The sequence below is a fragment of the Myotis daubentonii genome, chromosome 3, assembly GCF_963259705.1.
Source record: "Myotis daubentonii chromosome 3, mMyoDau2.1, whole genome shotgun sequence".
In the NCBI taxonomy this organism is placed as follows: Eukaryota; Metazoa; Chordata; class Mammalia; order Chiroptera; family Vespertilionidae; genus Myotis; species Myotis daubentonii.
This window is the reverse complement of record NC_081842.1, coordinates 106,100,382-106,114,687: the sequence shown is the minus strand read 5'-3', so window position 1 is coordinate 106,114,687 and position 14,306 is coordinate 106,100,382. Positions and strand designations below refer to the sequence as shown.

General features: G+C 37.4%; 1 protein-coding gene across 5 annotated transcripts in view; it reads left to right on the top strand.

Moving 5' to 3' along the window:
- The window catches only part of RNF13 (ring finger protein 13), a 183,884-nt gene extending 170,061 nt beyond the window's left edge, over window positions 1–13,823 (top strand). For all 5 annotated transcript variants that reach the window (XM_059688166.1, XM_059688167.1, XM_059688164.1 and 2 more), the window contains 2 exons: window positions 12,100–12,180; window positions 12,441–13,823. In XM_059688166.1, coding sequence (XP_059544149.1) covers window positions 12,100–12,180; window positions 12,441–12,802 — 443 coding nt within the window. In that variant the 3' untranslated portion in view covers window positions 12,803–13,823. The remainder of the gene's footprint in view (window positions 1–12,099; window positions 12,181–12,440) is intronic.
- Window positions 13,824–14,306: the final 483 nt, after the last annotated feature.

Below are 14,306 nucleotides of genomic sequence, written 5' to 3'. Positions count from 1 at the left end.
TCATCAAGTTTCTTTCACAGGTATACAAAGGGGGCAAGACTTGTTAGATTAAGAGAGATTTACAAGTCATCACCCAAACATTACAAACATCAGATGCAGTGTTTGGATACTAGTTTGAATAAATCATCTGTAAAAAGACAGGTTTGAGACAATAGAGGAAAATTTATCTTTAAAAATACAGATTTGAGACAATTGAGGAAATTTGACTATGCCTTGGTATTGGATGATATTATGAAATTAGTGTTCTTTTGTTACATATGATAATAGTATTATGATTGTTTTTTAAAAGTATATATGTCTGTGTATATATATATATATGTGTGTGTGTGTGTGTGTGTGTGTGTGTGTGTGTATATATATATATATATATATATATATATATATATATGACTTTTTTATAGTCACCTTTGCTACATTGAGAGTTGTAATGACAGCCCAATGTAGTCATCTAGAAGAAATTCTGCTTTATGCCAAAGTAATATAGGCCTAATGCCTCCTCCACTTTAAACCCCAAGTGTACCTGAGGCTGCTCAAAGTTTTTGTTTAAACACATTTACATGAAGGAAAAGAAAAATAATTACTACATTAGAACACACAAGTAGTAAGGATGCATATAAATCTTAATTGTTGAAGTGGGCTGTGGAAAAGTGTAACACCAATATTCTAGTGGCCTGGAAAGGAATAATGAAAAAAACATGAAACCTTTAGGACTTAGTACAAGAAAACGCTTTTTAAGTACTTGAGGTCTGATAGTATTTACCACTTAAAAATTCCTTTAACTTTGATTTTTCAAGATAATGACAAATAATTGAATGTTTAGTTCTCTATTCAGTAAGTTCTTGGGTAGTTTATCTGCATAATGCATCCAAGTTAAAACCAATAAAGACTAATATAGAATAGCTGTTTAGAATACAGGGAAAAGTTAGTTTTTTTAATAAAAAAAATTACCCAAAATGGAATTCAGCCAATCCTAATGTCAATGTTTACGCTTGGATTTTAAGTTTGTTATATAGATTTATTTATGGTCTCTAAGGCAATCATTTTTATTCTTATTCTCAATTAATGAATTACCGCCACCACCCAAAAGTTGCCAACATAATGCTCTTTCCTTCTGTGGAGTCATTTGTTTCCGAACTTTGCATGCACTATCATTTCATCATCAGAATGTATAAGGTATGTTTGACAGTTAAAGTTGTAGAATATAGCTGCTAATTTGTAGCACCCTGATAGGTTTATAAAAATGTGAAACCATGGGAGATAGGAATAAAAAACCATCTTTATTCCTTTTCCTTGTGTGGACAATCTGAAGATCAAAAGAGTGTTCTGGCTTATGAATTGGAAACATTTTAATTTCTAATAAGTGGCACCTCTGTATATACATCCCTTGACGTATAGATAGGGCTAACAATATCTGCTTCATAAGGTGGGTGGGAGATGTAAATTACCATATGAAAAATGCTTGTAACAGTGTCTGACACACAGCAACAGCTCAGCAAATGGTAGCAATTATTATTACAAAAACAAAACTCCTTAAAATTATAAGATATTAGTGTCATCAAATTCAGTCATTAAACATTTCTTTTATGATGAAAAAAGAGGATTGCCAAAATCATGAAGCAGCTTAAAAATATGTAACTTTATATTACACTTGCAATCTCTTTCCAATAACCGTAAGTCAAAGCTAGTTATATTTTTGTTTTAGAATGTTTTGGTTATGATGAGGTAATATTAAAGTAAAAGGAAGGTATATTTGTTATGCTTGTTCTAGTATACTGTAATGGTTTTGACAAAGTATGCATAGGTTAATAGAAAGAAAAAAATCCCAATGTAATTGTTGCAATTTTCTTATAGTTGTATATTCAACTATTAGATACTTGAAAACATGAAGGGAATATAGAACACTTCTGTGGGTACTCATCACTCCAGTAAGTTACAGCACCAAACCTTGGTAGTCTTAAAAGAATTTTTTTTTTTTTTTGTAATCCTCACCTGAAGGTATGTTTTTATTGATTATAGAGAGATGAAGGGGCAGGAGGGAAAGGAGGAGGAAGGGAGGGAGGTAGAGAGGAAGGGGGTAGAGAGAGACATATCAATTGGTTGCCTCCCATATGCACCCTGACTGGCTAAGTGCCCTGACCTGCCATTGAACCTGCAACCTTTTGATGTACAGGACTATGTTCCAACCGACTGAGTCACCCAGCCAGGGCTTAAAAGAATTCTTATAGGCTTAGAATGTAATGGAAATGTTATTGTTAGGAGAATCTTTAACGTCTTGGAAATACAGGGTATCCCCAAAAAATGTATATACGCTTGAATAACTACTAGATCAGTTTTAAAAATGAAATGTATTTTAGTAAACACTACCTTTATAAATTATTCAAAGTGTTTGTATACATTTTGGGGGGACACCCTGTATTTGTCAATGAACCAAAAAAGAATTTGGCTTTGGAACTCTTCTATAGGCATAGCCTGTAATCAAACCAAAGAAACTACTATCTTGAGGTCCTACCATAGAGTAGTGTATCTGCAAAGGTTAGTCAGCAATCTGACACATTTACCATACTTTGGGGACATGATTATCTTAAATATTCCTAATTATCTTACTGATCTTAATCTTTGCAGTTCTGGAAATGTCTGTGATTAATACTTCAATGACTTAAGTACTGACTGAGCCATGACTAGCACATATAAAATATTAATAGTCTTTCGTTGTTTTGGTGCTTCTGAAGCTTCCTTATAAATTTATTAGTCATTGTTCTCCTCAAAATTGCTCTTCAATTGAAATTGTGATTTCCTGAGTTTCCCGTGTTATGCAGTTAATGCATTTCTCCAATTCTGTAACCATAAGGAACTGGTTACCACACACCATGTTTTATAACATATGAAAAATCCTTATGGGAGCTATATCCCTACCACATCAGCATGAGGAGACAGATCCCTAAGATAAAAATGATTTTTTTAAAAACAGGTTTCATATTTGTAATTTTAAGGTAGTAGGGATTTTTCTTTTATAGTGTAAACATTTAAGGTTTCCCAAGATAGTTTGCATAGGAGGAGGATTTTATTTCAGAGACTGAAAAAAGCAATATAGCATTTTATAGCAGATGACATAAAAATGAAGCAATATTTAAATTTTATAAATTTTTATTTCTTTATCTGTTAAGGCATGCTTTACATATTAGTTTTTATAACTACATTAACTGCTCTTAATCTAGCCTTAAAAGTACTAGGTGTACCGTGGTTAATAATGGCGGATTTTGTAATCAAAGAAAACATGGTAATTTCAAGAGAAACATCTAAAGTGCTTTATTCAAAGTAATGTCCATCACTAGCTACACATTTCCCCATCTTTCAGGTAATTTGTGGATACCATCCCAATAGAACTTTTCTTGTTTTGAGGCAAACCATTCAGAATCCCAATTTACCACTTTGTACGTTTTGAAGTGCTGCTCAGAAAGTGCATGTGCCATCAATCAGAACAAGTGGCAATCTGAAGGAGCAAGGTCTGGTAAATACAGCGGGTGGGTTAATACTTCCCAGGCAAGATCTTTTAGTGTGTCTTTAACTGGTTTTAAAGTGTGTGATGGTGCGTTATCATGAAGCAAAATTACTTTACCGTGTCTTTTGGCCCATTCTGGTCGTTTTACGATCAAAAGCGTGGTTCAAATTGATTATTTGTTGTCGGTAGTGATCAGTATTAACGCTTTCACCTGGTTTTAGAAGCTCATAATACACCAACCTTCCTGATCCCACCAAATGCAGAGCATTGTCTTCTTTCGGAAGCGATTTGCCCTTGCAGTCGATGTTGATGGTTGACTGGGATCAACCCATGATTTTATGCATTTGGGATTCTCAAAATAAATCCACTTTTCATCGCCAGTCACAATTCCATGCAAAAAAAGACTTTCTTTCATGCCCGTTGAAGCAACATTTTACTGATGACTTTTTGGTTTGCCATTTGTCTTTTGTTCACTTGACGTGGGACCCATTTTCCTTCCTTTAAAGTCTTTCCCATTGCTTGTAAATGATCAGAAATTGTTTGCTAGGCAATGTTTAATCTTTCTGCAAGTTGTTTTTGAGTTTAACACACATCTTCATCCAGAAATGCTTGTAATTGTTGGTCTTCAAACTTTTTCGGTTGACCTGGACATTCTTTATCTTTCACATCGAAGTCATCACTTATAAAGAATTTAAACCAGCGTTCACAATTATATTGAGATGGAGCATGTTCACCATAAGTTTCCTGAAGTATACAATAACTTTTTCTTCAAAATAAAATAATGAATTAAAACTTCCCACAAATGCTCTTTCTTTGGCACGAAATTCGACATTTTTAAGCGTAAAAGTATCTGGTATTAACACCTTCAGCAAATTTGACATGAAATTTTGAAGCTTGCTGTCAATACAACAAAGTAGCATACATGTCAAATCGCCTATATATCAACATATGTGTAACTCCATCTACTGAAAAAATTCCACATTATTAACTGGTACATCTAGTAAATATTAGTTCCTTTGCTCAATCCTAATGCAAATTTGGATTTAAAAATATTTCATTATGTTGTCTTTTGCTCAGATTTCTTTGGAACTGGTATGGAGAACAGCAAATAAAATTTGCTTATTTTTCTAGAAAGAGCTGCCATCATGGGATTTTTGTTTTACTGGCAAAGCTGGGAATAAGTGGCCAGGCACTTTCTCTGCAAGGACAGTAGTTTTTGCTTTGAAGCTCATGAATCCATTGCTATATCTTCCCTGGGCAGATTATTTAAAATGTATACATTTTAAGCCATTATTTCTCATGAAACCTGTTTAGCTCTGAACATTCACTGTCTTTTATTTTGAGGAAACCTATCCTGGTTGACTTATGGCCTGGACTAGTTTGTTATAAAATTGATTAAGCTCTGCATCAATTTATTTGCACTGGCTAGACTGTTTTGAACTAGCTAATTTTTGAGTCATCTGTAGAAATGGTGATTCCCTCTTTCTATACTTAATTTTATGTCCAAATATTTTTGTTATAATGTGGCTAAATGCAGGTCCCCACCTAATTCTCACAATAGACTGAAAGAAGGCCAGTGAAGGTTGAAGCAGACCAGTGTGAGATGACATGGGAGGGGAAAGCAGGGTCAGGTCATAGATAGCTATAAGAAGTATATCCATAAAGAGCTCAAGATTTTATTCTAAGTGAAATGGGGGATCATTCTAATGGGGTTGACATGTTTGCTGTTTTTTAAAAATCATGGAGAAAAACTGCATGGGGCAGGAATAGAAGGGGGATTAGAGGCTCTTACAGTAATCTAGGCAATTGGACCACAGTAATTGAGGAGACAGGAGGAGGGATTCAGCAATGTTTTATAGAGACAAGTTTGTAGGGCATGGTGACAGACTGAATGTAGGTCTAAGGGGAGAGGCATCAGGTTATTCCTGAGCCTGGTAATCAGTCATGCCACTGCAATAGTTGCTGTAAGTCTTTGTGATTCCTGTTCTGATGGGTCAGGTCTTTACTGTACCTATGACCCAAGGTTTCATGGAAAAACTAAGGAGATGCCCTAACCGGTTTGGCTCAGTGGATAGAGCGTCAGCCTGCCGACTCAAAGGTCCCAGGTTCGATTCCGGTCAAGGGCATGTAACTTGGTTGTGGGCACATACGCAGTGGGGAGTGTGCAGGAGGCAGCTGATCGATGTTTCTCTCTCATCAATGTTTCTAACTCTCTATCCCTCTCCCTTCCTCTCTGTAAAAAAAATCAATAAATATATTTTTTTAAAAAAAGAAAAACTAAGGAGAAATCGGTCTCAAGGAGGAAATCAAAGTTCTGTACACCTGCATATTATAACATTTCCAGACTGAAGAGACACATTTTTCTGAAACATTATTCAAATAACAATGCCAAAAACATTCCAGACAGAAATAACAAATATGAATCTCACTCCTCCCACAACTTCTGAACCATCCAGTCACTATTAATTGGTCAAGTCTTTGATAAAACCGGGATATGTTTCATATCAGCTTTCCCAACTTCAGCACTATTGACATTTTAGATGGGATAATGCTTTGTTGAAGGGGCTGTCCAGATCATTGTAGGATGTTTAGCAGCATCACTGACCTACTAGATGTCAGCAGTACCAGCTTCCACTTTTGAAAAGCAAAAGTCTCCAGATGTCACCAAATGTCCCTGGGAGGGCAAAATCATTCCCAGTTGAGAACCACTGGTTCATACTAAGAAACAAAACTTTCAAAAATGGTGCTGATGGTAACAAAACTAACATTTATTAGCACTTGTTATAGCCCTTTAATTTTATGCTACCAGAGCCAGTGAATAAATTGGTTATTTTTTTTAAAGATCTGCTAAAGTTGTAAATCGTAAAAAAATAAATGCCTTCAATTTATCTTTACATTAAAAATAAATATAAATCCATTCAACAGTTGGGTGATGTTGGGCCGTGGCCTTGAATATGAATCTGCTGACTGGATTTCAAAGCTGTCATGGTACATGATGCATTTTCCACTATTTTCAGTTTCAGGTATTTTAAAATGGGAAAGATATTGGATTCTGCTTTCCTTCTTGCTTTTTATTAATATATGCTTGTCAAATTTTTTTTTAGATTTCTCACCTATACTTCATTTAATCAAATTTTGGCTGTATTAAAAGTATTCTTAATACAATTAACCTATTTTTCAAATAAAACCGGAAGAATTTATAATCACAGTTCAAGGGCTACTGAATATTTAATTAAATCACATAACTACCCTAAGTACCACAAACGGGTTCAGGGTTCAATGGCTGTTGCCGCTCATTCCTTGTAAGCATATAGTTCATCTGATGGGACAGAAGCATACAGTTCATCTGCTGGGGTTATTAGAGAGCAGCCTCCTAGCCACAGCCTTCAGTGTATCATGTCATATGCCAGCATGTCCATTGGGCCAGTTTCATCAGGTAGAGATTGGTTAAGAGGCTATATATGCACCAAACATTATGTAAAGTACTCTACTTGCATTATCACTTTTAATCCACAATAGTCCTAAAACATAGATATGTTAAAATGTTTTTCTTTGAGAATGCTGAACATATAGATGGTAAGCGTCTTGCACAATACATAGGTAATACATAACGTGATCAGGATGGGAACCCAGGCATTCTAACTTGTATTTTACCACTTCATCACCAGTCCAAGGTCATCGGAGTTAATTATCTCCAGAGCACCAGGTTTTACTTTGGTCCATAACCAAAAATGACACCTTTGAATCTTGACCCGTCATCTTTAAAATAGTGCTGTGGCTTGAAAGGGAGATCAATATAAACCCATCACTTGGAATAATTCCAAGGATTCAGTGTCTCTGAAACCTCAATTCCATACATTTAAGACTAACCCAAATATTGTATTCCTGTATTCCTTTCCTATTGCTGTGGTAACAAATTACCACAAACTTAGTAGCTTAAAAACAGCATAGGTTTATTGTCTGTAGGTTAGAAGTGCGACACAGATCTCACTGGGCTAAATTCAAGGTGTTAGCATGGCTGCTACATTTTTTTTTCTGGGGCTCTATGGGAGAATCAATTTCCTTGCCTTTTCCAGCTTACAGAGGCCATCATATTCTGTTTTGTGACCCCCTCCCCTCCATCCTCAAAGCCAGCAACACTGCATCTTCCCGACCATTCATCCATAGTTACATTTCCCTGATTCTGACCTTTTCTGCTTCCCTCTTGCACTTTTAAGGACCCTGTGATTACACTGGGCCCACCTGGATAATGCAGGCTAACCTCCCTACCTTAATAATGCAAGGCTTAGACCTTTGGATCAGTCTGTTCCTGTTGAGTTGTATCAGCTGTCTGTTTTTAATGGACATTATCAAAAGTTATGTCTAAAAGCTTAATTTGTATGAGAAATCAGTCATGACTGAATTGTTTAATGTATTAAAAATGTAAATGGATCAACTGTATAATTAGATATAGAAACATTGGAGTCCTTTAATTTTTTAATAGTTTGAGATGGTTATAATCAGTTTGACCAAATGCCACACACAAGGTTCTAACACAGAAGAACCTTGTATTTGTTATCGGATGTATATGATACTGAACAAAAATTAGTTAATTTTCATTGAAATTGTCTATGAGTCCTCCTGAATGTGTCATTTTAAATGACTGAAGGATGTCAGTGGGATTGTGTGTCATGTTCATCCAGCCCTGCTGTCCAGACACAGGCTTGCTTTCTAACGTGTGTGAGGTGGGCACTGAATTTAACTGTTGTAAATGTTCCCTGAATGTTTTGTAAGTTTTTACCTAACATATTCATTTAATAGAAAACACTGAGTTGAAAGCAGTCACAATGGTCACTGCCACTACACAAAAGCCACTATTGACTCAAGACTGTATGTGCCATATGATGTAAGACTGCCAGTTTCTTTTTTTTTTTAATATATTGATTTTTTTTACAGAGAGGAAGGGAGAGAGATAGTGAGTTAGAAACATCGATGGGAGAGAAACATCAATCAGCCGCCTCCTGGGGATGAGCCCGCAACCAAGGTACATGCCCTTGACCGGAATTGAACCTGGGACCTTTTAGTCCGCAGGCTGACGCTCTATCCACTGAGCCAAACCGGCTAGGGCACTGCCAGTTTCTTAAAAACTTACAACTATACTTAAATTCCAGAAAGAGCTATCCTATATAATAAAAGCCTAATATGCAAATCGACCAAACAGTAGAATGACTGGCAGAACGACCGGTCACTATGATGCACACTGACCACCAGGGGGCAAACGCTCAATGCAAGAGCTCCCCCCAGCCTGCAGGCCCCAAACCAGCCAAGGCAGGTGCCAGTGAGGGCCCCCCGGATCGCCCCACCAGTCGCCCAGCACAGGGAGGCGACTAGTAGTGGCAGTGGGGGGCGGGGCTGGCGAGCAGGCAACACCAGGCTGGCCAAGGAGGGTGCCCCCCCATCACCCAGCCAGTCTCCCCACAGATGGGACCTAATCACCTGCCAGGCCTTGGGACCTTACCCGTGCACAGATTTTGTGCAATGGGCCTCTAGTGAATTAATAAATGTTCATGATTTAAAGGTGGTAAGTTCAACAATAAGAAATTTAAAAGGGCTGTGATTGATAATGAGAAACACCATTTACTGAATGCCTTTGATTGCATTATCTCATTTCATTCTCACAATCCTATATGGTAGATGGAATCTTTGCTCAGATAAAAGAACTGGATGTCAAAGGCTAAGTAACTTACTAGGCAACACAGAACTGGCAAATGTTGGAAGCTCAATGTGTGTCTCATTTCAAATGTGTTTTTATTTACTACTATATTTTTTTAAATATATTTTTTATTGATTAAGATATTACATATGTGTCCTTATCCCCACGTTACCCCCTATCCCCACCCCCCACTCATGCCCTCACCCCCCCCCCCCCGTTGTCCGTGTCCATTGGTTAGGCCTATATGCTTGCATATAAGTCCTTTGGTTGATCTTTCCCCCTTACCCCCACCCTCCCCTACCTTCCCTCCAAGGCCCAACAGTCCAATCAGTGCCTCTCCGTCTCTGGATCAGTCCTTGTTCATCAGTTTATGTTGTTCATTATATTCCACAAATGAGTGAGATCATGTGGTATTTATCTGCTCTCCAGTTCCATCCATGCTGTGGCAAATGGTAAGAGTTCCTTTTTCTTCTTCCTCTTCTTAAAGAATACCTTTCAGCATTTCATATAATGCTGGTTTGATGGTAATAAACTCCTTTAGCTTTTTCTTATCTGTGAAGCTCTTTATCTGACCTTCTATTCTGAATGATAGGTTTGCTGGATAAAGTAATCTTGGTTGTAGGTTCTTGCTATTCATCACTTTGAATATTTCTTGCCACTCTCTTCTGGCCTGCATGGTTTCTGTTGAGAAATCAGCTGACAGTCATATGGGTACTCCCTTGTAGATAACTGACTTTCTTTCTCTTGCTGCTTTTAAGATTCTCTCTTTGTCTTTTGCTCTTGGCATTTTAATTATGATGTGTCTTGGTGTGGTCCTCTTTGGGTTCCTTTTGTTTGGGGTTCTCTGCGCTTCCTGGACTTGTAAGTCTATTTCTTTGACCAGGTAGGGGAAGTTTTCTGTCATTATTTCTTCAAATAGGTTTTCAATATCTTGCCCTCTCTCTTCTTCTGGTATCCCTATAATTCTGATGTTAGTACGCTTGAAGTTGTCCCAGAGGCTCCTTACACTAACTTCATATTTTTGGAATCTTTTTTCTTTTTCAGTTGGGTATTTTTTGTTTCTTTGTATTTCAAATCTTTGACTTGATTCTTGGGATCCTCTTGTCTGCTGTTGGATCTCTGTATATTATTCTTTATTTCAGTCAGTGTATGCTTAATTTCTAGTTGGTCCTTTTTCATATCCTCGAGGGTCTCACTAGATTTCTTGAGGGTCTCACTAAATTTATTGGCGGTTTGCATAAAATTCTTGAAAAACCTTATAAACGTGGTTTTGAACTCTATATCCAGTCGTTTGCTTTCCTCCATTTCTGTCATTTGTGACCTGTTTCTTTGTCTCCACATTTTTTATGCTTCCCTGTGTTGGTAGAGTGGTTTTGTGTGCTAGGTGTCCTGTAGGGCCCAGTGGCTCAGCCTCCCCCGTTACATGAGGTGGACACTCTTGGTGCACCCCCTTGTGGGCTTTGTGCACAGTCTTGTTGTAGTTATGCCTTGTTGTAGGATCACTGGGAGGAATTGACCTCCAGGCCAATTGGCAGTGAGAATCGGCTGTGTCTGCAGTGGGAGAACTTCTGTGCTGAAGACACCCTTCTGGGGCAAGACTTGCTTCAGCGGGGCTTTGGTGCTCACTGAGTCTGCCCCCTGGGTGTGTCCCTTATGGATCTGAGGAGTTGTAATCCGGATGGTCCCCCTCTGACCACTGGGTACACTGGCTCTTGGAGGTTACCCAGCAGGAGCTATGAAGAGAACTGCAGATTCCCCTTCCTTTTTTGGAGTTTGGAGGTGCCCTGATGAGGCCCAGCTGTGAAGCAATGCAAGCTGCTGTGGGGCCTTGGGCCTTCTCTTGGAAGTTCTGGGTCTGTGGCCCAGCTGCAGTTCGTTAGGTAATTTTCAGGTTGCAAAGGGCCAGGGCATTCATATGCAAAAGCCTCTGCCGCAGCCTGGGTGGGGCGGTGTCTCAGGGAATCAAAGGGCGGAGCAAGGAACTATGGCAGATTCTCAGCCCTGCCCTAAGGGGCCGCGCGCGTCTCAGCGTCCTGATAATTTAATTGCTTCAAGCACCTCTGAGAGAAAGCCGCCCTCGAGTTCCGAGTTCTGCCTGCTGCCAGACAGTCCAGTTTCTCCCTGTATGTGTCCTGGGTCCCCAGAGACTTCCCGGAACCGGAGTTCAGAGCAGTCGGGAGCTTGTGACTCCCTCCCGATTCAAAAAGACAGCTGCGTCCTCAGGTATCAGCCCCTTTCCGCGCACTCTCGAGCCTCCGTACCTTTGCACTTTACTTCCGCAGCTCCTGACCCTCAATGTGCTTTTCTCTTCCCTTCTAGTTGTAGAATTTTCACTCTGCCAGCCTTCCTGTAAGTTCTGGATGATGTCCGTTTTGTCTTTTTATTGTGTTTTGAAGTTGTTGTTGGAGGCAGCAATTTCGGTGTTTCCCTATGCCGCCATCTTAGTTTCTCCCGAGCCCAAGCTTTTCACCAAATCACAGCATGGATGCTGGGTGGCCAATAAATGATTGTGTCCACTACTATATATTTTTAATTATGTTCTAACTTTTTTCCATTTTTACTTTAAAAAAAGGACAAAATGTTGTCTGTGGCATAAAATATTTCAGAACTAGCAACTGCATAGTTATATAAAACACTAATGAAATTATTTTTATAAAACTTTTACAGAGGTAATCAAGGTAAACAAATAATATCTTTTAATTTCTTATTTTAGGTAAAATGTTATTTATTTACATTAAAACTTCAGTTTCCTGAAGTTGAAGCAGGTCCTTGACAGAAAACCAAAGGTATCACTTAAAGACAGATAAATCAAAAGGCATTTAAAATAACTGAGGAAAACCTAACTCAAAAAGTTAAGAATACTTCTCTACATCTTTTAATCAGTGTTATTTACTGTTTTCTGTCATAGGAGATGAATATGATGTATGTGCCATCTGTTTGGATGAATATGAAGATGGAGATAAGCTCAGAATCCTTCCCTGTTCTCATGGTATGAAAAATTACATATTGCTTTGAATTGACATAGTAAATTTATATTTAGGTTCAGTATTTAGAAGACAGAAAATAGTTATTAGCACACCATAAACCAGGCCCTGTACTAACTAGTAATATCTCATTATAAAAATTTACAAACTTTTGCCCCTACATGATGCACATATATATCAGAGTAAGATTAATAAACATGGTAAAATACTAAAAATGTTCGCAACCACAGTGTACTTCCTAAAGATGTGTATTTTACTTCAACAGCTTATCATTGCAAGTGTGTAGACCCTTGGCTAACTAAAACCAAAAAAACCTGTCCAGTCTGCAAGCAAAAAGTCGTTTCTTCTGAAGGTGATTCAGACTCTGACACAGACAGCAGTCAAGAAGAAAACGAGGTGTCAGAACATACCCCTTTACTCAGACCTTTGGCTTCTGTCAGCACCCAGTCATTTGGGGCTCTGTCGGAATCCCGTTCACATCAAAACATGACAGAATCTTCAGACTATGAAGAAGATGACAATGAAGATACTGATAGTAGTGATGCAGAAAACGAAATTAACGAACATAGTGTTGTGGTCCAGTTGCAGTCTAATGAACAGGATTACAACATAGCAAATACTGTTTAACCCAATCAGAAGATGATTGGGTTATTTCCCTTTAAATGTTTATTTAGGTATATAATTTGATTTTTTGCTCCCTTCACAGATTTCTGTAGAAATAACTTATTTTTTAGATTTCTACAGTTTAATCTAACTGAAAGTTGTTGTTTCTTTTTTAAATCTAGTATTTATCTGCAGGAGTGTACTTCATTTTACTAACAAGTAACAACAGACTGGTACTGTAACTCAAGCATCAAATCAACTCTTATTTTGGAATGAAATATAGCCAAAACATAAAAAAAAAAAAAATTCAGTACAGCTTGCAATGAAGATCTAGATCACAGTATGCAAATTTTGTGCTTTGCACACAAGTCAGTGCTGTGGCCACCTAGTATTAGCTAAGCCAGCTCCCATCTCCATAAAGCTACCTAGAGTTGTTGAGTTGGAATATTTGTTCTGGTATTACCCCAAATTGCCATCATGAGGGAGAGGCAACGAGGCAATTTAGCATTTTTCCTCCCATTGGCACCAAAACGCAAAGCTGTCTTTATCCTTTCTATTCCCAAGTAGTTTTATCCTGAAAGGAACAGTCTATACTGGCGCAGATTTCAAGTTTTAAGGTTCTTAAGTACTATAGTGTTACGTCTGAATTTGATTCATCAGCTAAAGTAATATGTCACTGGACTTAACTTACTGAATTTCATATCCTTAAGGGTTTTATGTTGTGATCGAAGCAAAAAGGAAATGCTGTACAAAAATACCAAACTTCAGCAACTGTTAACATGCAGATCATATACCTCTCAATAAAGAGCATCTATGCTGATTAGCCCTGCTAAACTATGTATAGAGGAAATTGTTCAAGTATTGGATTTGAAAATAATTGCTTATGTTTAACAGAATAATGAATGTAAACAATTTATGAGAAGCTAAATTATACATCACTGTAACTATGTAGAAAATATAGATATAATCAAAATGCTACAAATTTTTATATAGCCTTGTATGAAGGGAGTTTGAATGTTAATAAACACGTTTTCCACTTTAAGAACTTTATTTGTTGTACTGAAATATTACCTACATTAGCCTTATTTTTATATACAGTGCTATAAAGGTATAAAGGTATAATAATTATGATAATTTAGGTCAGATAAACACACCTTAGAATTTTATACAAGGTAACTAACTAAAGCAGTTAGGTAATTCCCCATTTAAACGGCCGTCAAAATCATTCCAACAATTGGACATTTTGGTACCCTGTTGTAATTATGGTATAACCTTACAGTACACTGCTACGCAGCTTCAAAAGGATAAATTATCTTGATACATCTGCATGGACATGGGAAATTGTTAGTGAACAAAAGCACATTAGAAAAGAATAACTATAATGCGTACGTGAGCCTTTGTTGTAAAAACAGAAAAATTACACATTTTAAAAGAAATGTAACACTATTGGGGGAATTTCATTTTCTGAATTGCTTTTTAGAAAAATTCTTATAATTAACAAAAAAATATTTCTGCTTATGAAAAGAAA